At 32.4% G+C, this 26184-nt stretch overlaps 3 protein-coding genes across 3 annotated transcripts; all 3 read left to right on the forward strand.

Annotated features, from left to right (window-relative positions):
- The first annotated feature begins 323 nt into the window (after positions 1 to 323).
- Positions 324 to 12396, forward strand: LOC116123182 (ankyrin-3-like). Its single transcript, XM_031408990.1, has 4 exons — positions 324 to 606; positions 9897 to 10010; positions 11363 to 11863; positions 12110 to 12396. The coding sequence occupies exons 1-4, from the start codon at positions 324 to 326 to the stop codon at positions 12394 to 12396; spliced, it is 1185 nt and encodes a 394-aa protein (XP_031264850.1).
- Positions 12397 to 19520: 7124 nt separating this feature from the next.
- Positions 19521 to 23098, forward strand: LOC116123086 (ankyrin repeat-containing protein At5g02620-like). The gene is given in 7 exon segments (XM_031408870.1): positions 19521 to 19632; positions 19775 to 20633; positions 20722 to 21031; positions 21033 to 21199; positions 21335 to 21484; positions 21632 to 22074; positions 22200 to 23098. Coding segments are annotated over 6 exon segments (1977 nt in total). The 5' UTR covers positions 19521 to 19632; positions 19775 to 20365; the 3' UTR covers positions 22839 to 23098.
- A 526-nt stretch (positions 23099 to 23624) lies between these two features.
- LOC116123127 (p21-activated protein kinase-interacting protein 1-like) lies at positions 23625 to 25874 on the forward strand. The gene is made up of 3 exons (XM_031408927.1): positions 23625 to 24343; positions 24712 to 25009; positions 25534 to 25874. Exons 1-3 carry the CDS (start codon positions 23678 to 23680, stop codon positions 25608 to 25610), a joined length of 1041 nt encoding a protein of 346 aa, XP_031264787.1. The 5' UTR covers positions 23625 to 23677; the 3' UTR covers positions 25611 to 25874.
- The last annotated feature ends 310 nt before the right edge of the window (positions 25875 to 26184 follow it).

A 26184-nucleotide genomic window follows, 5' to 3' on the forward strand; every position in this document is an offset into this window, starting at 1 on the left:
CTTATTGACTCTGTATAAATATTATTTACTCCATCAATTTACCTCGAAACCAGTTTGAAGGCATTAAATTTTTTTCTTGGTGTAAAACTTGTTCTTGTTTGTCCTTTTCAAGATTATTCAAGGAAATATGAAGCTTGTAATATATTGTTCAGAGCTGCATTGGACAATGATTGGAACACAGCTGATAAGGATGTTTTGAAGAAGATCCAATGAAATATTCAAACTATTTAAGTGCTACGAAAAGAAGACCAAACGGGAACACCCTTCTCCATGTAGCAACTGAGGCAAACTCAATTTTGTTTGTCAACGAGCTAGTAAATTATATGACGAAAGATCAATTGACTATTAAAAATCGTGATGGCAACACAGCTTTTTATGTTGCTGCATCAAAGGGAAGGGTGGAAATTGCCATGGCGATGTTTGAGGAGAGTAAAGAGTTAGCAAATATACGTGGAAATGGAAATATGGAGATGTTATCAATTCACGCAGCGGCTCAGTGGGGCAATAACGAGATGGTGGAGTTCCTTTACATAATCCAAGAACCCTTTGAAGAAATTGATGAAAACAGATTATTTCTAAATGTGATGAATAGAGTTTCTTTGCTTGGTAAGCATGCACTATGTCTGCTGATATTTTAATTGCATACTTCATTATTTTACTTTTAATTATCAACATAAAATTTAAAGTTTCTTAGCGTCAACCTCAGTTATTCTCGATATCTTTATATTTAGTCACTAGACTAATGACCGAATTAATAAATTGGATTGAGCAATAACTCAATCCCACTGTGGTCACAGCTTTAATGTCATTGTCATTCACTTAATTACGCCGTAAGATAACTTCTTCCGTACCCGGGAGTGATGAATCATCTGTCAATATACTATAGTCTTAATACACTTTTCAATGCAACCAATTACCACCGTATTGATAGCTCTGAATAGAACTACGTTGGACTAGTATCAAACTATACCAATTAGTGCACAAGGCGTCCTAGTAATCTCAAGTCTAAGGATCGCATGCACCACCATTCGTTAAAGGATTTATTCCATAGACACTAGGGTTACCATCTATATGGAATCCTCTGATGGGTCTGTCCAGTGAACTTGCCTAAAGCAAGAACCCATGTGTCACACCAAGTTGTCGGTAAACAACATTGATAAGTAAGATTAGTTATTGCTTTTTGACAGGGTCGTTCAATACTATGATAGTCTTACCGTATTAGGATAATACTAGGGCTACGGATATTTATAGGATGACCATCATATGTGATCATAGGGTTTTCACTATCAAGATTTGAAACACTTGATACCTTTATCACGATTTTACCATTCTAATGACGTATATTAATACGTACAACTATGGTTTACATGATATAACAAAAAATGTGTTTTATTGATTAATAAACATTATTACAAAGAGTCAATTCTACAATAATTAATTGGCTTTAGGGTATTTACTCTAACAAATTTTATATGTTGGAGAAGGTGTAAGGAAAATAATCCTAACAAAATGTTAAAAAAAGTTAAAAGACTGGAATGTTTGTGTTAACCTAACAATATTTTCTATACACCTTTGAAATGCTAAAATCTTAGTAGAGATATGTGTAACTAACTCATTTTAAAAAATATAACTTTTATAAATAATTTATTAATTTAAATTATCAAAAGGGTTATAATGCAAAATAAAAGATCAAGTCAAATTTATAAAATAATATAAATATATTTTCGAAATTTCAACAATTTAAATAAACTTGAACTAATTTAGAATTCAAAGAACGAAACTGAGAAGAAGAAAAAGACAGATTGTCGAAGAAGTTGGTGCTATTTCTATTGAGAGTACATGGTTTCCTTTTATAGCTGAAATTAGTATAATTAAAGTCAAAGCTAAGTCAACCGGACTCTTAACAAAGAGCTGACGATTACACAGTCTTACTAAATACTAACTGAAAAAACACTTTATATTGTGATTTGTCAAGACGTTGTGCTTACAGATAAAGCTCAAAAAGAGTTTACGGCAGAAATTAGCAGTAACTTTGTGCACGGTAATCTCAAGTGCATGTAACAGTAGATTCCATTTGTTGATAGAGCGTATTTCATTATGCTGTTTGCTAATTGCTATCGTCAAGAAGACTTCTTTAAACTCATACATGAAATAGGTTCATTTGAGGATTTCATAGCTACATTTGCATTGAGTGGATGAGAAGGTAAGTTCGAGAGTTCGCTTTGCTAAGTTAGCTTGTGGAAGAAAAACACAAAGGGCAGAACAAGCTTCACAAAAGAGTGAGCAAGAAACTTAAACACACAGATTCTGAGGTTAAGTGATTAAGATCCCCTTAATCTAGTGACACAGGTAGTCTCCTGTGAGGCTGAGTGATTAAGATCCCTTAAACACACAGATTTTGGTTGTGATATTAGTGGCATTTGTATAACTTTGGTTCATTAGATTCACTCGATCAAGTTCTTGAATGTATTCTTTTGGATAGTCCATAAGGTGTTCGAAAAAAGTCCCAAGTGAACACAAGGGCACATTTAGTATGTTTATGGGTGTGCCGTCAACGTATATAACATATCTGACTGTAGTATTGGTATTACGTTATTCTGAATATGCTTTTATTGCTCTTGTTAATGACTTTGCATTGGAAAAATGAGTCTTGAGTATGAATTTGGGTGCAAATTGGAGCCGCTCTTTCATTGTTCTTGGTAATTCTTTTTCTTTTCTTGCTCCAGTTACCCTTAGCTTAGTGATACAATATTTCAGCATCATTTAACATACTTTATGCTACTATAATTTCTTTCACATTATTATAGCTGATTATTAATATATTTTTATATGTTCCTACAGAATTCATTTCCAGCTATCAGTTTTAACATTAAACTTTGTTGGTTGAGTTATATTCATAGTTGGGATTTCAGGCTTGCTTCTGAGCTGAGAACTGACAACTGAAGGTAATTAACATACCCAGAACCATTCAATTACGAAATCTAATCTCAGTCATGTTATAGCTCGGAATGGAAAATGGAGAGACGGCTCTTCATGTATTGCCAGGAAGCCTCTGGCATTTTGTGAGTGGAAGTGAGCTTGGGATTTGGCAGAGGTGCATTTACTCATTTTAGTGCGTTTCCAATTGCTTTAGTAGCTTGTGTTCCTGTCACCTTGTTTGCCCTGCTCTAATTCCCTCTTCTTCTTTGATATGATTAGTCATTTATACAAACTCTAGTATCTTCTCTGGTCCTAGCCATCACTTCTTTTACTAGCTCGATCCAGATAATCTCCAGTGAAGTTAACATGATAGTGGATTCCATACTGTAACTAGTTCTGCCCATAACATTAGTTTCTTGAAAGAACAAATTCTAACATTAGTATAACATCTTTTAACATTGATTCTGAGATCTTCATATTTTGTTTCCTGCATCAATGAAATTAATGCTTCAAAAGCTAGTCTGCTAAGGACAGTTCAACTATGGTTAGGGGTGACCTATCTGCCTGTCATGCCAAGTATGTCTCCAGGTTCTCCAGAATGGATATAATTTCAAAATTATTTAGTTGGGCTAACCATATGTATGAGTACTACCATGATTTCTTTTCATCTATTTGTTGTGTTTCAAAATGAATTCGGAAGTGCAAATTATTTAGTTGGGCTACCCATGTGTATAAGTACTACCATGATTTCTTTTCATCTATTTGTTGTGTTTCAAAATGAATTTGGAAGTGCAAATTATTTAGTTGGGCTAAGGCTTGAAACCTGTAGTAGCTTATTAATTTGTTCTATCAGCCAAGTAGTTTATTTTCTGCTTTTTACAGAAATGTGTTTTTATTGAATGATATATCTAGTTTGTAGGTGGTTGATTACTTGAAAGTAGAAATGGTAATCTTCTTTGGGTTCTTGTGTATAATTTAGACCAGTCATGTCATCTGCAGGTTTATTCTTACGTATATGTGGTCTAAAATTGGGGCTTTATTTTGCCTTCTAGTACCCAGTAGAAATCTCATAGCACCATGATTTTACTATTATGGTACAAATGCAGAATTATAAGCTTTTGAAGTCTAAAGCCCTGCTGTTCAATCCAAGTGCAATGAACCTGTGTTAATTTCATTTGTAATTGAAACGTTAGTATGACAGTAGCCATTTTCCATAATTCCATTAATGAAAACTAAAGGAACCATTCATACTTCTTTTAACAAACTAAACTAAATTTCAAATTTTTTTGCGCCTTCAGCCTTATGAACTTAAGCCAAACCTCCTTTTTAAGCTCTTATTGTTTTTCTTCTCAGATTGTCAACAACATTCCAAGTTTCAGCTTTGTGAAATTATTTAATAGAAAACCTCTGTTTTGCTGCTGTATTTGGGATCAAAAACATCGCTGTGCCTCAACAAGAATGATTGATCGAGGACAAAAATTAGCTGTACAAAGAGAATTCCTAGTGTTAATTAATTCAAAATCACAAAGAATGCTTATAAGAAAATGCCTGGCTATCCCTCAACTAGCAAACAAAGAAAACAGAAATTCTAGAAAGAAACACTTAAGAGAAAAAAGAGAAAATAATTCCAATGTTTATAACTTACTCGTGTTTATCATTCTGTTAAGCAAATAACTATTCTAATGCATGAGTATTAAGTATTAATATTACAATTATAAAGTTTGCATCCAGATTTTACAAAGACATTGACATAGCTTTAATTTTATTCTTGAAGATTATATTATTTGTCAGATTATGTTATCATAATTCATAAATGTAACAGTCTTAAATTAATTAAAGTTTGTCAATTGAATGTGGGGTTTGGTTCACGCATGCTTAACCACAAATGTTTCATGTGGGATTTAATTTAAATATTATAATGTACTTTTCAAAATCATTAAAAACTCCTTAATAAAGAATCAACAAACACCATGATAAAAAATATATAATACTTATTAATAACAATGTATTTCATATTAAAAATGAAATAAACTCTTTCTTATTTTCATATTTTCCTATTACTTACATCTTGAAATAAAGACACTAGTCCTTTAGTTAATGGCTAGCTTCATGGAGGTCTTTCTATAACAGTAGTATTGTTCTTAGTCTTTCTATAACAGTAGTATTGTTCTTACTCTTCCCACACTCTTGAGAGCTCCATTAATTTGCAGCTGCAGATTGCATACTAGTAAGGTACCAAAATTATTTACTATTTAAACCAAGTCGATAGATCAAACTTAATAGTTTTACACAACATCACTTATGATATCATTCAAAATTAATATATTAATAAAGACCCACTTCCAAATTAAGCCAACTTATACATATCAGTCAATTTGATAGACTTATTAGAATAGAGTAAGCTTTTTATAAATAGTTTATTAGTTGTTTGGTTAAGAAAAGAGCTTTTTGAAATTTCAGCAATTTAAGAATATTTTTGAAATTTTTACAATTTAAATAAACTCAAAAAGAGCTTATAGAAAAATGTCAAATCTAAAATTTTCCTAATAAACGTATAATAGCTATTCTTATAAATAATTTCTCTCTCTGTCTCTCTTTTAAGTGTATATGGTGTGCATGGCTAGCTATTCCAATGGCCACTGTTGCTTGTGTTCTTGTCACCCTGTTCCCTCTGCTCCAATTCCCCATTCTTTCTTATATGATTAGTCATTTGTATAATTTTAGTACTTTTTTTCTAGTTCAAATCATCACTTGTGTTAGCTCATTGCAAAATAATCTTTTCATTATGTATCGGAAATGCTGAGTAATGAACAAGATTCATTTAATTTATCAAGTCATGATTAACAAATCCCAACAATTTATCTAATTGCTCAATCACTCACTAGTAAGACCTCTGATCATGTGACCAACTTATAAACTTCATATAAAGTTTGCTTTTATTGAAACTAATGTTTGACACCAACATATAAATGCTAAAATTAAATTATCTAATTATTTATGTTTAAAACCCATGTGGGACATATTAATTTTGTTCCAAGTTCTTTACCAAAGTAGTCAAATTCTTTTAAGTTTGTTTCTTCGTTTTAAAACAATATTACGAATAACCAAACTTCAAAGAATTTGATGAGTAATTTGGTGAAGAACTTACAACAACTTTAATATATCCCGCATGGTAATTTAATTAGACATAATATATATCTTTCCTTTAGGAAGAAACAAATTGCAGAAATCCCTCAGGAAATGTTACCATCATTTGGCATCTCCTTCACTTTATGAGGCCTTGAGCCATATATTATTCTCTTACTCTTCACTGCAGGCCATAAGACTAAGAGCCACATATTCTTCTCCTACCCTTCACTTCATGCCAATTTTATTTTATTTTTTAATTTTTTTAATTTTTTTTAATATCCTCATTATGGAAAAGTTATTAGTTTCCCTTGAAATTTCATACGATTACCAACAAACCCACGTACTTTTTTAATAGCACATGGACCCAAACCATTAAAATTCTTTTATTTCAATAAATAATTCTATTTATTCATTAATTTTATTCAGGTTTAACGATTAAATTAAGGTTAGTATTTCAAAAGTTTGTAAACTAGTTATTAATTAGAACACAAGGTTCATATTAAGCTGCAAAATTCATTGTCTAATACTTAGTAAACACTCTTTTTTTTTTATTGTTATTCTTGGATTCATATAAATCAAAGGCAAAGAATATCCAATTTTATTTTATTTTAATTTTGGGGGAAAATTGATATGTCACTTTAAGGCTCTTTGTTCTTTCAAGAAAATAAAGATAGAAGATTCATATTGGCACACAAGATATAATTCTATATTGCAATGAAGACATTCATGGAAACATAGATCACAAACCATGTGACCATTTTATTTATTTTATAGGATGTCCTTGATATCTTCACCTAAAAATATTGGTGTCAGTTATTGCATTTATTATTTCCTTTGTAATTCCAGAAAAAAATATATACTTATGGCCAATAATGTATCCATAAATGCTTTTCTTTTTGTAACTTATTTTAAAAAAAGGGTAATTGTTTTAATAGGTCATAAATTTGTGAAGAGGAATTACAAATGTGACAAATTTAACATAATAATTTGGTTACATACCAACCAAACCCTTTATCTTTGATTCTTTAATTTTTTTTTTAAGTTTATTCTCTGAGTAACCCTTTATCTTCTATTGACCAATTGATGACTTACACGTAAAAAAAAAAAAAAAAAAAAATTAAAAAAATTTAAAAAAATTTAAAAAAAAAAAATCTTTAAAGTGATTAGGTTGATAGCTTCACCTCCAATTATTAATCACTTCTTGTAATATTTGCTTTTGCACTGTAAATGGCAATACTTTATTCACTTGAGGAGTACTTGTTTTGCTTTTTCTTGCTAGTCAGCCCCACGCTAAGTATAATTTAATGGTTAAGCTACATCTATCTACTTTTGAGGTCTTTATATAAGAGTAGCATTGTTCTCATTCTCTCCACACTCCACTTGACAACTTGAGAGCTCCATTAATTTGCAGCTTCGTATTGCATCCTACCAAGCGACCAAAAGAGGTAACATCTTTCAACCCATTTCTTCACGTTATTTACTACGAAGACATGGATATTAAGCATCAAATAGTATCATTTAACCCTTTTTTTTTTAATTTACTATGTAGATACGACATTTAAATTTTGACATATCTAAATTTTTATCAATTTTTTACTCAATTAATATTAGTCTTGTACCTTTATTCTGTTAGAGAATATTCAACTAACTTTTCCAGAACTCTCCTCTCTGCTCTTTATCTCTTTTTTTGCTCCTTGATTCTAAAGTCGTTCAATTAACAACAATATATATCAGTACATATTCGTTTAAATATAGAGAAATATGAATAAAAAATCTATTTTTTTTTTTTAAATAATGGTTCTTGAATTTAGTAAATTAATGGTTTTATACCTATTTCTGAGAATCAAGCTCTTCTAACATAATTTTTTTAACATTGATTCAATTTAAACAAACAATTTAAGATTTTTTATTATTTGAAAATAAATAATAGAGCTACCTTTAAATTTTATGTCAAATACAGACTGCATTTCGTCACCTGATAAGAATAACTTCCTGTTATATATGTCAAATGTCTACAGCTGACGTAAGGCTTAACATTGCATCGGAAATTGACTTAATGGACAAGATGAGCTTGTGTCCTCTTCTTCTCAAGAAAAGGCTGGTATGATTCAATATTAATTACCTTATAAACTGCATGCATGCTATATTATTTAAAACTTATAAAGAAAGCATTGTTTGAGCATGGATCCTTTTATATCATTAAACTTCTTTTATAATCACTTTGGTAAATTAATTTGTTTACCTAGTAATATATTAAGCGCATGTCTTGGGAAGTGTATATAAGTTATATATGTCATTGTTGTCTTTTGCTGAACCATTAAGGCCTTTCTTTCTTTATAAAATAGATATTTATATTTATCCATCTGATTTTCAATTTTTTATTTATAATCGCTTGACTTGAAGTCTTTCTTTATAATTTCTCCTCTTTGTCAATGTAAAAATTTTGTTACGAGCTTGCTTTGTATTACAAGAGATTCAGAGATATTAAGATCTATAATAGTTTGTTTCATTAAATTCTTTATAATTTCCCCTCTTTGTCAATCTAAGAAGTAATAATGCGGAATATAGTTTTCTAATAAATTATTTTCTTCTTCCTAATTGTGTTGCTTGAGTTGGTGGCATGTTATTTTTATTATACTTTTATTTTCCTAAATTGCATCGACACAACAGTTTAACATTTTATACATATATACATGCATACTTGCATATATTCACTTAATATTATTGACAAGTATTTAATTGATTAATACGAACATTGTTCAAAATTCTTTGTTACGAGCTTACTTTGTATTACAAGAGATTCAGAGATATTAAGATCAATAATAGTTTGTTTCATTAAATTCTTTATAATTTCTCCTCTTTGTCAATGTAAGAAGTAATAATGCGGAAAATAGTTTTCTAATAAATTATTTTCTTCTTCCTAATTGTGTTGCTTGAGTTGGTGGCATGTTATTTTTATTATATTTTTATTTTCCTAAATTGCATCGACACAACAGTTTAACATTTTATACATATATACATGCATACTTGCATATATTCACTTAATATTATTGACAAGTATTTAATTGATTAATACGAACATTGTTCAAAACTAAAACATTTTAAATTCTATTTATTGGAAATATGTAATCTTATAAATTAAATTTAACTTACATCTAAATACATAAAGTTGCTAACATGGTTTACAACAAAATATCTGTTGAAGAAGTGAGGATTAACATTACACAAAAAAACGAGGAACATGAAATAATGGATGAGCTTGTGACATCTCCTACTCCAAAACGTATTGGTATGATTCGATATCACCTTGTAATTAAACTGCATGTTATATTATTTCATACCCTTAAAGATGTAAGGTCTAGATAGATCTTTCCATGTGTCTTTAATCTTCTTTAATAATTGCTTTGGTTTTCCTACAACAAAAAGAAAATTATAATTTTAGTATTATATAAGTGCAACACATAAGATAAAGTTTTGATAATGAAGTAGTGAGTGATGCAACAACTACATCAAAGAATGAGTCATCTAATGAAATAGTTGAGATTTACATATCAGATCCTCATGAAGACCAATTTGTTTAGTTTTAATATTATCTTTTTAATTGCCTATTATTTTATGTTGTATTTTTACAAGATACATTGTTTTGCATATCCTTTCATTTTCACTTCTTTAAACCTTTTACTATGTAAATTAAGTGTTAAACGATTCTATACATCTTTTCACTTCTTTAACAATCGTTTTGGTTTTCCTATAACAAAAAGGAAATAAATTTTGTTTTCCTAGTATTATATAAATGCACAAGATTTATTACAAAAATTTGGATAATAAAATATTGAGGATTACAACAGATGGATCAAAAAAGGGGTCATTTGTAGAAATAGGTGAGGATGTGACAATAAAACGTGGTTCATTTGAAGAAATAGAAGAGCTTGTGGCATCTCCTCCTCACAAAGACCAAGCTGGTAAGTTTGGATATTATCTTGTAAGTTGTCTTTTTTTTTTAAAAAAAAAAAATTTAAAACGATGAATTTTCTTAATATCCTTTCATTTTTACGTCTTTAAAATTTTTAATCACCGTTTTCGTTTTGATAAACTTTATTTGAATAGTGCAAGGGCATATAAATATTTTACAATTTTGTAATTTTAAACTATCAGGAATAATTTAATTTTAAATTTTAAATTAAAAAGTTTAGTAAAAATTTAAAGTTATCTTTAGATTTAATTGATACAAATTGCTTGGTAAGTATGATCTGTTCTTGATATTTCTAATTGCATATTTACTTGATCATCTTAATTTTGATATCAATTTTCAACAAAATATTTTATTTTTCTCATACTTTTCATTTAATTAACATTAATTATCAACAAAATTATTTTGGTTTCCTTAAAATAAAAAAAATTAATAATTTGTCTATTGTAACAGTATAAGCACATAAGAAGTATTGGCCATCAAAATAGGAGATCATTGTTGACAATACCAAACTATAAATATTTTATAATATTTTGAAATTTAAACTTTTAAATTAAAAAGTTTAGTTAAAAATTAAAAAGTTTAAAGTTAGCATTGAATTTAATTGATAGGTTTAAAATTAATTTAATTTGGACCATAATGACCCATACTAATTATTAATTATTGAGCACGGTTAGTTCTTAATCCTATTATGAATCCTTTTATCAGGCATTGGCCAAGCCAATGACTCTAGCCAAGCCTAACACCAGTGAGGTTAATGGTTCTAAAATTTTAAAGTTTTAGTTTTTTTTATTTATTTGAAACGTGTCAACTTTTGAATGGTTTCTTTCTAAACGTATATTTTTTTATATGGAACACGTATTTATGTATAAAATAATATTAACATCTTTAATATAGTTAAATATAACGGAAAAGCACCATTAAGCGTCTATTTTAAGATCAAATGTAACTTCTGTTAATTGTATTTTTTTTTTTTTTGTTTAAGATTTTTTTTTTTAAATTCCCTAATTATAGATAACACAATATGTTTAAATAAATAACTCGTGGATGAAAAATTATTTGTGATGGTTTCATTCGACCAATTTACTTTTAAAGGTTGCATTTGACATTTGAATAAATTTTTTGTGAAGGCTAATAATCTATCCATATATATATATATATTTTGTAACTTAATTTAAATAAAAAATAATTGTTATAATAGGTTATAATGGTCTATTCAATAAATTTGTCGAGAGGAATTGCAAATGTGACAAAGTTAACATAATAATCTTTTTATATATCAAAACCCTACATGTAACCTTTGTTAATTGTACTTAATTATCTTCTCTTAGTTTTAATCATCAGAGTTTAATGTGAATGTATCAATGATAGAAATTAAATGGAGAAATAGGCGCTTCAAATTGTACCTGGCTGCATTGGAAGGTGATTGGATCACTGCTGAAAGAATTTACATGGAAGATGAAAAAATGATAACAGTTGAGCTATCAAAGGATGGGGGCACAGATCTCCATATTGCAGCTGCAGCAGGGCACACTGATTTTGTGAAAATGCTGCTTGATAAAAAGAATGAAAAGGATTTAGAAGTAAAAAATAATGCTGGCAATACGGCATTTTTTCTTGCGGCAGCCTCCGAAAGGGTTGAAATTGTCAAGGCTATGATGAAGAAGAATAAAGACATGGTAAAGATTAGAGGAAAAAATGATATGTTACCGCTTCACAAGGCAGCTCTAATTGGAGACAAAAAGACGGTAGAATACCTTTATGAAGCCACTAAGGATAAGATATTTGATCATGATAATGATCGTATCGATTTGCTTATCAGCCTCATTAACCGTGGCTGGTATGGTAAGTAGTAATATTTATATTGGGAGCATTAGACTTTTAAACATCTATCGGTAACATAAATATCTGACAAGATAGTCTTGTGATATTCGACATCTTTTCCTCCACATTAATTTTGGCTTGGTGAGTACAAGTTTGAAAATGGCTTTTATTATTTGATCATATTGGTGCACTAAAGAAGGGTAGGATCCAATTGATATTGTAGGGTATAATCTATATTTTTAATAATGTAGATTTTTGTATTACTAGATATTGCGCTGGATTTGGTAAAGAGGCACCCAAAGCTAGCCACTGCACGAGATAAAAATGAGGAGACAGCATTGCACTCCTTGGCTCGAATGCCTGTATTGACACCTGCTCTCGATCTAACAGTAAGTGGAGTTTTGAAGAGAACGTTTAATATCAAGGATCTGGTGAAGGACATGGTGGAATGCCGGAGGCAGGGGCAGGGCTGGTCGGATCTGATGAAGGTGTTTATATTTGGCATCTTTGGTGGGTATTTGTTTGCTTTCTTTCCTTTTTTGTTTTTAAATTGATATGACGAGATTTTATGTTAATTTTTTGTTTAATAATTAGGAATTATGCAAAGTGAAAATTAAGATAATTATGATGCACTGTCCCGTCCAGTAAAACGAAATTTTTTAATTATGAACGTAAAATCTAGAATTGAACTTTCGTTTGCAAGAGTTCTAAGTCAGGGTTTTATAAAACATTGAGATGTGGAGAAGGGGAACTATATACATTGGTGTACTATTTTTAAGCGTAAAACTTTTTCTTTCTTTATTATATTCTGCCAAAATAATTTCTCACTGCATTGTGTGTATTGTAGCTATCTTACATTCTTGATTGTATGCGGAGTAGTTTTGCATTTTTCAGTAAACTAATGTTGGCTTAAATCATATTTGCTTTTTCAGTTACCACTAAAGAGATTCCCCGATCAGCAACTGAACTTATCAGAAGACTTTGGGAACAAATTGTGCTTTTGGATGACTCCAAAATTTTAGAAATTATTAGAAAACCCCGGCCAATAACATTTGAGGCTACAAAACAAGGAAACCTTGCGTTTCTAAACATAATTTTTGGTGCATATCCTGATCTGATATTTGAAGTTGACAAAGAGAAGAACGGCATATTTCATTGCGCTGTCTTGTATCACCAACGTAAAATCTTCAAAATCATACGTGAGAATGGATCATTTGGGGATTTGGTAGTCCAGAACACAGATGAAAAGAACCATATCTTGGATTTGGCTGCAAGGTTACCACCATCTGATAGGCCCAATACTGAATCAGGAGTTGTTGCGCAACTGCGGGAGGAGTTGTTGTTCTTTAAGGTGAATATTAATTAACTACATGCACACGATTTTGTTTGGAAAACCATTTTTTTTTCCACTAGATTGATTAGATGTTCTATAACCAACTACCGCAGGAAGTGAAGAAAATTTTGCATCCATTGGATGCTGAAGCTACAAATAGAGCTGGAGCTGAATTTGCTGAAAAACACAAAAAGTTAAAGGGTGAGGCTGAGAGAGGGATCAAGGACACTGTAAACTCATGCTTGATGGCAGCAACAATTGTTGCTAGTGTGGTTTTCGCAGCACTTTTCACGGTACCAGGCGGCTCCAAAGAGGAGACAGGGACTCCGCATTTTGTTCGAAGAGCTTCCTTCATAATTTTTGCCATATCAGATGCTATAGCGCTAATGTTATCTTCTTTATCCATACTAACGTTCTTATCGATTATCTCTTCCCCATGTGCAGAAGAAGATTTCATTTCAAAATTACCTCGGAGTTTGAGTTCTGGATTAGGGGCACTTTCTTTATCAATATCAGCAATGATGGTAGCGTTTTGTGCGACTATTTTCATTGTCTTCAAAGATGGGATGCTATGGATTCCTATTCTTGTCACGGTAATGGCTTATTTCATAAACTTAATATTCCAGGATATATTTCAAAAAATCATGGTAGATGTAGTGGGTTTTAGCATTTAACAGCAGTTAACTCTTCAAGTCCTCTGGTGAAGAGTCTTTTTTAAAGATGGGATGAGATATATGTACATCATTTGGCTCCACTTATCGATGAAATGTAAGATAAAATTCATGTGTTTCTTGTTTATGAATAGCCCTTCAATTTGGTTAATGGCTCCACTATTTGTTTCTTACATATAGCTACAAGTTCCACACTGTTATCATCTCGGCTGCCTCTATTTTAAAGACATTTATACATTTATCAAAAACTATTAATTGGACTTTGAGGTCTTTCTTTATGAATTTACCTCTTTTACTCTAACAATGTTGCTATTAATTGGCTCCATTCATCTACCGGCTTTTACTCTAAAAAAGAAAATATGATTTATGAGTTGTCTACATCTATTTATAATAACAAAATAACCCAGATAATTTGACATCAATGGGAATGGATGGATGGAATGTTACCTTACCTCTTTCTCTACAACTAATATATATTTCACCAAGTTAAGTAATTATTTTGAAGAAATGATAAAATTAAAGCAATTCATTAAACAATTAAATATGAAACATAATTAGTAGTCAAGAAATTAAAATTAAAAAGAAAATTTTGGTAAATTTTGAAAAACAAATAATTTTCTTGAATTTCAACAACTAATTTGACCTTTGTCTGTTGGTATCATCACTTTAATTCTTTTAAAGTTTAAATAGTAAATTTAGCAGATTTTAGAAGAGATTGGGTTGATAGCTTCACGTCCACATATTAATCACATGTTGTAAATGGCTGCACTTATTATTGACTTGAGGAGGAGTACGTCACTTTTTCTTGCTAGTTTGCCCGACTCTTATTGTTGATACTTTCCCTTTAGTTGATGGTTAGCTCCGTCAGTCTAATTTTGAGGTCTTTCTTTCTATAATAGTATTGTTCTCATTCTCTCCACTCTCCACTTTAGAGCTCAATTAATTTGCAGTTTCAGATTGCAAGGTACCGAAAGAGAGGTAACTCTATCTTTCAACCCATTTTTTCACATTATTTACTATGTAGACATGGAAATTAAGCATGATCTAAATTTCCTTGTAGGATATATCACAAAAATTAGGGGTGCTCCAAAAAATGCATAAACTGAACTAAACCGGTAAACGAACCAAATTTCCGGTGATCCAAAAAACCAATTTGGATTCGGTTCAAAGAAATTAAAAAACAGAATTTTAGGTTCGGTTACCGGTTTTGAAGAAAACCAAAACCGGTTTTACTAACCTTTACTAACCGGTTTACGATAAATATATTAAATTAAAATAAAAAATAAAAAAATTCTATTTATTATAAAAATATTAAATATTAAATTAAAACCGATTCAAAACTGGTTAACTAGTTTTTACTAACTGATTAATCGGTTTTTCGGTTAACCGAAAACCTGGTTTTTTCCTTAACTTAAAGACATGTCTTTCTTCAAATTTAAAGATCTCTGAATTCTCAATTTTTCTGTGAACTAATTAAAGTTGGCTCAACAAACTCGCAGGTTCAGGTAGCGACAAGGTCCGGCGTGAAAAATTGCCCCTAGAAGCACGTGAATTAGTCAAATGGCTTTGGTAACAAATTCATGATTTATAGTTGGATGATAATAAGATTTCAGAAATTATTGACCAGCCTAGGCCAGTGATATTTGAAACTGTCAAACAACAAAATATTGATTTTCTAGCCATTCTTATTCGTGAATTTCCTAAGTTGATATTGAGAGTTAACGAAAATAATTATAACATATTTCACGTTGTTATTTTGAATCGTTAAAAGGAAATCTTTAAACTCATTGACAAAATAGACCAGAAATTGAAGAAATCAATACTTGAGATCAAAGATAATCAAGAAAACAAAATCTTACATTTGGCTAGAAGGAGCCCACCACAGGAATGGCTTAATAATGCGTTAAAGCAAGAACGGCTTAATAATGTATTAGGAATAGCTCTCCACCGGCAGCAAGAGTTGTTTTGGTTTAAGGTAAATATTTACATCACTCTTCTGTAAATGAGTAGAATTTTTTTTTTTTCATTGATAAGATTTTTCATATCAATAAATGTAGGAAGTGAATAAGATTGTGGATCCAAAGCATGCTGGAACAAAAAATGAGGGAAGAACTCCTAGAGACGACAACAGATTTAAAAGATAAGGGTGAGAAGTAGATGAAGGAAATTGCAAATTCATGTATGATTGTGGCAACACTTATTACCACAGTGGCTTTTGCAACAGCCTTCACGGTGCCAGATGGCACCAAAGATGAAACAGGGACTACTCCTCACTTCATTCAGAAAGTTTCTTTCATAATTTTGTGTTATCAGATGCAATAGTGCTGGCATCATCCTCTTGGTCCATACTAACAATCGTATCCATTTACACTGCACGATATACAGATGCAGATTTTATTGTGTTGCCGAAAAATGCGGTCGTTGTACTGTCAACACTATTCCTATCAATAGCAGCAGTATATAATAGTGGTGTTTTGTGCAACTATTTTCATTGTCTTCAAACATGGAAAGATTAGGGTTCCTATTCTTGCTACCGTGATTGCTTCTTTGCTTGTCATATCATTCACCAAGCAACATCAGCAACTCTTTTCCGGTGTAGCCCGTTTGACCTTTGAAAACAGTTTTCTTTCAAAAACAATAAAGAAATGGGAGGACTCAGTATGCTGGAACTTTCTTGAGGAATATTGGTATATGTTCTTTTTTGTTTTTTAGTGAATGCTGCGAGATATTTTGTTATTATTGCTTGCACTTTCCGTTTAATTTTTGTAGAGAATGACGTAATAGATTGTAATCTTGTTGTAGAGATATGTGCTCAAAAGATACGTAGTTGTAACAATTTCCATTTACTAATAGTTTATATTTATCAACTTATGCTTGTTTTAATGGGTAAGACGGATCTCATATCCCTTCCTTCCAGATATAACTTCTTTAAATACAGGGAGAGTCTTATCATAAAAGTGTGAGAAGAGTATTCCAGAATCGATTTGGGAGAAAAACAGAGAAAACAGAATGAAATTGAAGAAGAGAGAATTAAGATACTTTCATTACAAAATAATAGGCGGCTTTCCTTTTTTATAACCGTAGATAAAAAACCTTGCCTTTCTACACAGCTTTGATTTCTGACATTTTAACCCAGACTTGACTACTTTTCAATATTACATTTTAACCCAGACTGCTCCTAAGCTTATATCTTGACAAAGTGTAATCCATATGATATCAAAATATAAATTGGGCAAATTTAACTTGGCAACCCTGAGTTTTCATTACTTACAGACACAAAATTTTGACTCATTTTGGTCAAAAACTACCGTCACCATTTTCAATATAATGTAATACTCAACAAAAGTACGCGTATTGAAGCTTCATTTTACACAAACCAGAACTCAGTTTGTATCAAACTTCCACAAGTACGTAAACCAGTTAGTTATCTATGGATTTACTTGTCAACTCTGAAAAAGATCTATTAGGAGTTTTAAGTCTTGACTTTTGAGTGCCTGCATACCAAAGTTCTCTGCTTGAGCACTGACTTTCAATACTTGAGCACTGCTTATATGCTTCACGCTGAAGATCAGCAGAGAATAGTTTGCATGCTTATTAAATGTTGTTAATTTAGCGATATTCATATGCAGATTTCAAGCTATCATTCTGAGCTGAGAATCACAAATAAAGATAATAAATATATACTCTGAACCATTCAATTGCAGAATATATTTTCTCTATTTCAATTGGAGAATCACAGGGTTTTGCATTAGCACGCTTGGATCTTGTAACAGTATTCAGTAACACTATGGTAACTGTTAGGGTGCTGCAGCTACCTCTTTTGAAAAGCCATGGGGGATCTTTTCTCTTTCTGCATAATAAACCATATGAAATTTAAATTTAACTTTCATGAAATTTAAAATTATCAACTAAAAAAGCAAAAAAAAAACAACAAACAAAAGCAACCAGTCTCTTTCACATTAATTTAAGGGAGATTTCCAAATTAGTTGGTATACAAATTATACATCGTGCGCTATGGGTACTTCTAAGCCTAATTTTTTCAAAAAATAAAAAATGATGGTCTTTGATGGAAATCATATTTGTGGAAATTCAGATTTAAGACAATTCGATTCACTATTGAGTCAATAAACTTGGAATTTTGAGCAATGAGAAAATAGCGATTAGAAATAATAGACAAGGATAATTTTTTAGGTCATCGCTTATTCAAAGTTTAAAGTCTAGCTCCTAAAACAGTTTAGAAATTTGGTCACTTTGAGATTGACAGAATAGTCAAGCCGTGTTGTTTGATTTTATCAAATCGATGAGCCCATAATTCCAAGCACACAATCTAGGTCACTGGTTGTTGATAGACCTGGAAATTAGGAGCATTTTAATTTAATCTATCCCCTTTTTTAATTAATTTTTTTACAAATACATTTGAGATTCAAAAACAAAACACAAAGAAGTTATGGAGTTACTTCGGCTTTTTCTTGCTGATTTTAGACGCAACTTCTACAACGCATGACAAAGAAGGATTGAGCTTCAAAGAATAAATATGGACGAATAGCTCTTTTTCTTGCTGCTGGAACTGGAATGGTGAAACTCGTCCGTGTGATGCTGGAGAAGAAGGAAACCTTAGCAATGATCCGAAGTGGTGATGGAATGTTTGATGGTTTTTAATTGAATATCTATGTAACATATCTGATTCTAGCAATGTTATTTTGCAAAACCGATGACTTTCTGAATATACGCTTTTATTGTTCTTGCCACTTCTTGGTAATGACTTTGCATTAGAAAAATGAGTTTAGAGCATGCACAGGTACAAATTGGAGGCACTCTTTCATTGTTCTTGTAATGACTTTTCATTGGAAAAAAGTTAGTGATCTTTAGGCCGATTTCATTCAGTAAATATACAAACATGATTACATGAATGAAGAAAAACTATCGTATTTATTTTTGAGGCTTCTATTTATATCAGGGTTGGTATGATTTTCTCATCCATTTCAGCTTCCCCTTTTAATAACAGGGAATATAAAATCATTTGGTTTCACTAATTTGCTCTGCATTTCTTCAGGTAATGCTAATTAAGAAGATAAGACCCTTCGTTCATTTAACAGATTCTGCTGTCAAAAGTTATTAACTCATTAATGCATTTTGTTTCCATCTATTATGGTTTATCAGCAGGATTAGACCACTGCAAAGATGTTAAAAGAAATATTCATTTCTTCTCTATATGATATTCCAAACTATGGCAACATACCATCCAAAATTGTAGTTTTTTCTTACAAATTCAGGGGTGAGTTCCCCTGTTTTTTCCCAACAATTTAGTTAAAAGCATGTAATTCTGGTGTAAAATTGATAAATTACCTATATTATCGATCACACTGCTCTCTACTGGAAATTTCTTAATCAGAAGTGATTGCATTCTGATGTAATACATTTGAAACTTGGTTACAAGTAGGTATACGTGGCAGCACCTATCTCATGGAAATATACCACCAGCTTCGGTGTCCTTTCCAAGAAAGTGTATAAAAGCTTCATTTCACACCAATGTCAACTCAGTACGTATCAAACATCCACAACCAGTAAACCAATTATAACGCGTTTAAGTCTTGACTTATTGGTGCATGCATGCCAAGTTCTCTAATCTATATACATCTCTTTGTCATTTTTTTTAGTTTAATTTGTGCTTGACCTACGTTCAACACTGTAAACTCTCTCAGCAGCATCCATGCTCATTTACTTTACTCAGAACATCAGCAGAGAATAGTTTTGCATACATTTCATCATCTACTGCTTTCACCAAGGTAATTCTTTTTCTTTTCTTGCTCCACTTAACCTTTGCTTAGAAATGCAATATTTCAGTGTCAGTTAAAATACTTTATGCTACTAAAGTTTTGTTTGCATTATTATTGTTGATGACTAAAATTTCCTTGTATCTTTATACAGAATTCATTTCCAGTCATCTGTTTTAACTTTAAATTTTGTTGGTTAAGCTGTATTCACATTTGTGATTTCAAGCTTTGCGTCTGAGCTGAGAACTAACAACTAAAGGTAATTAACAAACCCAGAACTATTCAATTACAGAGTCTACTTTGTCTACTGGGTTAGTTATCTCAAACTACTGAACTTAAACATATATATGTAGAAAACTAAATTAGTTTATTATTAAGTATAAATACATGCATACAGTTTACGGCAGAATCCATCTTGTTTATGTATTTTATACTTCTTTTAATCCATTTGCTATTACGTCCTGATGCAATTTTCATCAAACCCATTATTGAATCAAACGAATTTCAATTTTGATTCCTGTCAAACATCACAGCAATCGGGTTTCCGTTACCATTTGATCTATTGATGAAGACTTCAGAGTTTTACTAATTTCAACGACTTTGTTCCTAAAATTGACAAGTACGATTCTTCAAATTACGAATAGTAGAAGAAATTATTGTAGGATTTGTCAACAATTCCACAGATCTTGCTATACTGTATACTCTCTTACTTTGGTTTTGGCACTTTCTCTACTAGTTGAAGGGAATGATGATGAACAACCTTAATTCGTCACGATCCAAAAAGGGTCTTTCCATTCAAACATGTTTTCCAGAAATCAAATCTGTTGTACACTCTACCCAATCTTTGTGGGAGCAAAATACAAGCGTAGCTTTACGCTCTGATGTTGGCATAACAATGAATTATGGTTTTGGCCAAATCGCTTCCAATGATGTTGCACAAATAAATCCAGAAGCCATAGGTTACTATGTAAGTTTTCCACAAGAAGCAGTGTCTCAGTCACGGACAACTTCTGGTATGTTTACATTTACTTATATGCCATAAAGTGAACTTAGATATTTTCAGTAACTCGGCACTTATGGTGTTCCAAAAACTTTTGAAAGGGGAGGTAGAAAGGAATCGCTTTACTACTTATGTTTCCTTGCATCTCGCGGCGCTTAAAGGTGACTGGGAATATGCAAAAGCATTTTTTATGTTGAATCCACAAGCAGTGTCTGCTAGGATAACTAGGAATCAGGAAACTGCCTTTCACATTGCTGCCGGAGCTAGGCATACTATATTTGTTCAGGAGCTTGTGAATATTATGACACCTGATGGCCTGGCACTACAAAATAAGGTTGGGAACACATCTTTGTGTTTTGCTGCTGCATCTGGAATCAAAAGAATTGCAGAAGTGATGGTTAGTAAGAACAAAGTTGCCATCAATCCGAGGTAGTGAGGGAGCAACACCATTGTGTATGGCTGCCTTGTTAGGTCATAGAGAAATGGTCTGGTATCTTTACTCTGTTACCAAGGACACTGATCTAAAAGATGAAGATCGAATCGAACTTCTTGTTGCTGTCATCAATACTGGCCTTTATGGTAACTTACCCTTTTCCTTCTCAGTATCTTTCTCTAGTTTTGTAAAATCTGTTTCACTCTTTGATCTAAAGATAATGTTGCAACACTTTATCTCTTTGAACAGACTTTAATGAGAATCTCATGTTAATTTGCCAGATGTGGCATTACACTTAATTCATCATCATCCTGAATTAGCTATAGCTCGGGATGGAAATGGAGAGACAGCTCTTCATGTATTGGCAAGAAAACCTTTGGAATTTGTAAGTGGGAGTCAACTTGGAATTTGGCAGAGGTGCATCTACTCATGTGAGTAACTCTATTATTGGCCATTCTCATGGTTTTAACATTTTTTCTTATAGTAGCAGATTGATTGTTCTTTACATGATTATTATACACTAGACTATTTGAATTTTGAGAAAAACACCTCCAAGTGATGGTTCTTTGTCGTGTCAGTGCCAGGTATAAGAGCAATCCTTAACAGAAAGCTAACACATCTCCAAGCTCTTGAATTGGTGAAACAACTTTGGAAACTGGTGTTGTTTCTAGATGACTCAAAAATTGGAGAACTACTTAGGAAACCTTCTCGTTTGTTGTTTACTGCTGTGGAAGTAGGGAATGTTGAGTTCATAACTGTGCTGATCAGAATGTGTCCTGACCTCATTTGGAAGGTTGATGATCATAGTCAAAGCATATTTCATATTGCGGTTGTTCATCGACAAGAAAGTATTTTTACTCTCATACATGCCATTGGTGCTCATAAAGATCTGATAGCAGCTTATAAAGATGAAAACAACAATAACATGTTGCATCTAGCTGGAAAGCTTGCGCTTCCTGATCGACTCAAAATAGATTCTGGAGCAGCTTTGCAACTTCGACGAGAGTTGCATTGGTTCAAGGTTAATTGATGCTCAACTACTAAGCTTGCACTTTGTTGATTTTGATTCTCTTCCACTGAATTTATTTATGTTATTACCATTAGTTTCCAGGTTTGAATCTTAGTATAATTTCCTTTGAATCACAGGAAGTTGAAAAGGTTGTCCAACCATCTTATAGAGAGTCCAAAAATTCAGACGGGAAAACACCTCATATTTTGTTTTCGGAGGAACACAAGAAACTTTTGCGAGAGGGGGAAAAGTGGATGAAAGACACATCATCTTCATGTATGCTTGTTGCAACGCTTATTGCCACTGTGATGTTTGCTACAGCCTTCACCGTGCCTGGTGGCAATAACAATCTTACAGGCAGGCCTCTTTTTCTACATCAAGTATCATTTCTTGTTTTTGCAGTATCAGATGCTTTGGCGCTATTCTGCTCTGCCACTGCAATATTAATGTTCTTGTCGATTCTCACTTCGCGTTATGCAGAAGAAGATTTCCTACATTCATTACCAAACAGATTGATAATAGGGCTCGCAACCCTCTTTATCTCTATTGCCACCATGATGGCAGCATTTGGAGCCACTCTTTTCATTGCTCTTGGTGATGACCTTTCGTCAGTAGCTATTCCAATTGCTTCAATAGCTTGTGTTCCTGTCATCTTGTTTGCCCTGCTTCAGTTCCCTCTTTTTTCTGATACAATCAGTCATCTATATAAGTCTAGCATTTTCTCTCGTCCTACCTATCACTTCTTGCTTAATCCAAATAATCTTTTGGGAAGTTAACAGTACGGTGGATTCCATATTGTAACGCATTCTAACAGAGCATATAATATAAGTTTGCATGTTCTGCATTTTGCGATTGGATTATCTTTCTATATATGCTGTCAAAATTATGTAGTAGTCTATTCAAACTCTCTTTCTAGGCTCAAAGGAATTATTCAGTTGAAATTCATACTATACCATTTTCTTTGGCTTACACTATGGTATGGTCTAAATTGGGGCTTTATTGTATATTTGAGTATCCAGTAGAAATCTAATAAATGTAAGCACTGTGGTTTGCCACTGTTTCATATTTAATTATGAATAGAATAAAGAAAGAATGGGCCAATAGTTCTCTATTTTAATAGAATAAAGAAAGAAAGAATAAATGAGGATAATAAGGAATTCTAAAATGTTTTATTCATCTTGTTAACTCTTGAAATCAGAAAGAACAGTCCGAGAAGTGTAAATGCCAAATTTGACGAAGTTTCCCTTTCCACCATGTATTGCTTATATTGTTTGGTTTAGCAACACATAAATGCAAAATGCTAACTTAATTAACTGAATTGTGACCACAAGTTTTTCTTGTCTATACTTTACAATCTATATGATTTTGTAATTCTAATGTTAATAATAATTATGTGAAAAATATACATTAAAATTCTAAGAAAAAATATATTGAAGACTACAGTGGGCTGCTGTCTTGATTCTACTAACTAATTTTGAAATTAATCTGGACCGTTGATTTGATCCTACGGTTCAATTTACCTTCCCCAACTTTGATTATCTTCCTTAAACCCTAACAAAACCTTATACTTCAATTTTTTTACACACAGAAGAGGAGAAGAGAAGAAACAATAAACATGAGTTTAATTGCAGGTTCTTACGAAAAATTCATCTGGGGTTATAAGCTTAAACCCTTAAAAAACTCTTCTTCTTCTTCAACCCTAACACTAACCCTAACCCAGCTTTTTTCCTACCCGTCCCACCTCGCCCCCATCACTACAGTGGCCGTCGCCGGGACCGCGGGGGCCTCCGGATCCAGTGACGACACCATCCACCTCTACGACCTCTCCTCCTCTGCCTCTCTCGGCGCCCTGCACCTCCAAGATTCTTCCTCCGTTACCTCTCTCGCCTTTTACACTCCGCCCAATCTTTCTGTCCCTCGTAACCTCTTCGCCGCGTCTGCCGATGGGTTCGTTTCGATTTTTGACGCCGACCCTTTTGTTCTTTTGAAGTCTGTTAAGGCCCACAAGAAGGGAGTCAATGACTTGGCCATTCATCCTTCTGGGAAGCTCGCGTTGAGTGTGGGGAGAGACGAGTGCTTGGCTATGGTTAATTTGGTGAGAGGGAGGAGGAGTTTTTATCATAAATTGGGGAAAGAAGCGAGCTTGATTAAATTTGACTTCAGTGGGGATAAGTTTTTTATGGTTACAGAGGAGAAAATTGGGGTTCATCAAGCTGAAGATGCAAAGTTGCTGTGTGAATTGGAGGGAAATAAAAGGATTCTTTGTGCAGCTCCTGGAGAGGTTAGTTTCATCCTTTGGTGCATATGTTTTGTTGTTATCAATTGACTAATAATTGTTTTGAATGATTGATTGAAGTTGTTATTTTACCCCTGAAGCAAATGCATATTAGATTTATGCGTCATTTGGGTTGTTGGAATCGAAGAATAGGAAGTTCTATGTTTTGAAATAGATTTAGAAGTTCACTGGTTGAGTCTAAACTGATAAAGTTTAAGGTGGGAACTCTGTGGTGAAACAGTATTGCATTTGGCCTAAAATTAAACAACTCTCTGTTTATAATGTGTTTTGGCATCTTGAAACAGATAATTTTTTCAATTTTGTGCATGTTAATTTTTTCTTTTAGTTCTTGAATTTTATTTCTATTTTAACAGAATGGAGTTCTACTTACTGGTGGTGAGGACCGTAGTATCACAGCCTGGGACACAAACAGTGGGAAGGTATCATATTGCATTGGAGATGCTCATTCTGCCCGTGTGAAAGGTGTTGTGGTGCTTTCTAAGAATGATGGTGGTGGTGATGCTGATGATCCATATCTAGTGGCATCTGCATCCTCAGATGGGGTTATACGTGTTTGGGATGTACGCATGGCAGTTAAGGAGAAGCCAATTCCATTGGCTGAGGCAAAAACAAATTCAAGGCTGACTTGTCTTGCTGGATCATCTATCAAATGTGAGTATTATTATTTTCTTATCTCTGACTTTCTTCCTATGAACCCAATGACACCAGCTGCTCATTTTTTAAGATCCTTTGTTCTGTGTTTTCTTTTGTCAGATTGTTTCTTTGTTTATGGTGAATGTGTAATTCTTAGCTGTAAATTGGTGTTTTCCCTTGACCCGTAATAGTTACTGTATGCTTTTGGTGCCTAGTCTTTTCTTGAAAATGATGGATCATCTTATACCTTGACATCATAGTATGTGTTCTCCTCCAATCAATTAATTGGTGCGTAATTTTTGTGGGGGCTCTTTATAATGTTATGCCTAACATCTTTGTTGAGGCTACTGCTTTCCTTTTTTAATGTTTCTGGCACTATCAAGAGTATGGTCAAGGTGTAAGTGTGGCTAACCTCAGATTTCCTGTGTCTTTTCCTTTCTTCGTTCTTCTATGTTGCGATTTGCCAATTCAAAGATATTGTGTTCTTTATCCTGAAAACTGCAACTGGTCCTCGATACTTTCCTAATTTTCTTGTTTATCAGCTTTCAAACTACCTCATACTGGAAACAATGCTCCACAAGAGAAGAAGAACAAGAATGGAGATACTGAAGATTCATAACTTCAAAGAAAGGATAATTTGGGAAATTGACTTGATATGTTCAAAAAGGGTTCTGAGATTTTGAGGTGGAGCATGTTTTACAAATTCCCAGCCCACCAACACCTACAAATCAATTTTGACAGCTGAGAAACTTGTTCATGCTAGTTCTGGCATATGTATCATTTGATTCAAAGGTATAATATTATTTGATCAGTTTTGCATTGCAGTTGTCATGTAAACAATGAAACGTTAATTTGAGTATTAGTGTAATGTTTCTATGAGTAAGTGGAATGTAATAACCAAAAATATATAGTTGTTTGTTGAGAAAATCTAAGATTTGCTTGTTGCCACCCATATTACTATGCCTATCTAGTAGTAGAGCTGTGATAATAATGTAATAATCTAAACTTTTTGACTTTTGAGAGTTGAGTTCTGGTTTAACAGCACATAAATGATATGAACAGTAAATGGAAAATTAGGTCTTAAAATTGATGAATAGTAATAGTTCATGTTTTAAATTAGCCAAAAACAGAGAATTTGCTTGATGCCCATAACAATTAAATGAAATCATGTAACATAAGTTTAATGTTATGTA

Source organism: Pistacia vera, unplaced genomic scaffold, assembly GCF_008641045.1.
Source record: "Pistacia vera cultivar Batoury unplaced genomic scaffold, PisVer_v2 Contig140, whole genome shotgun sequence".
Lineage (NCBI taxonomy): Eukaryota > Viridiplantae > Streptophyta > Magnoliopsida > Sapindales > Anacardiaceae > Pistacia > Pistacia vera.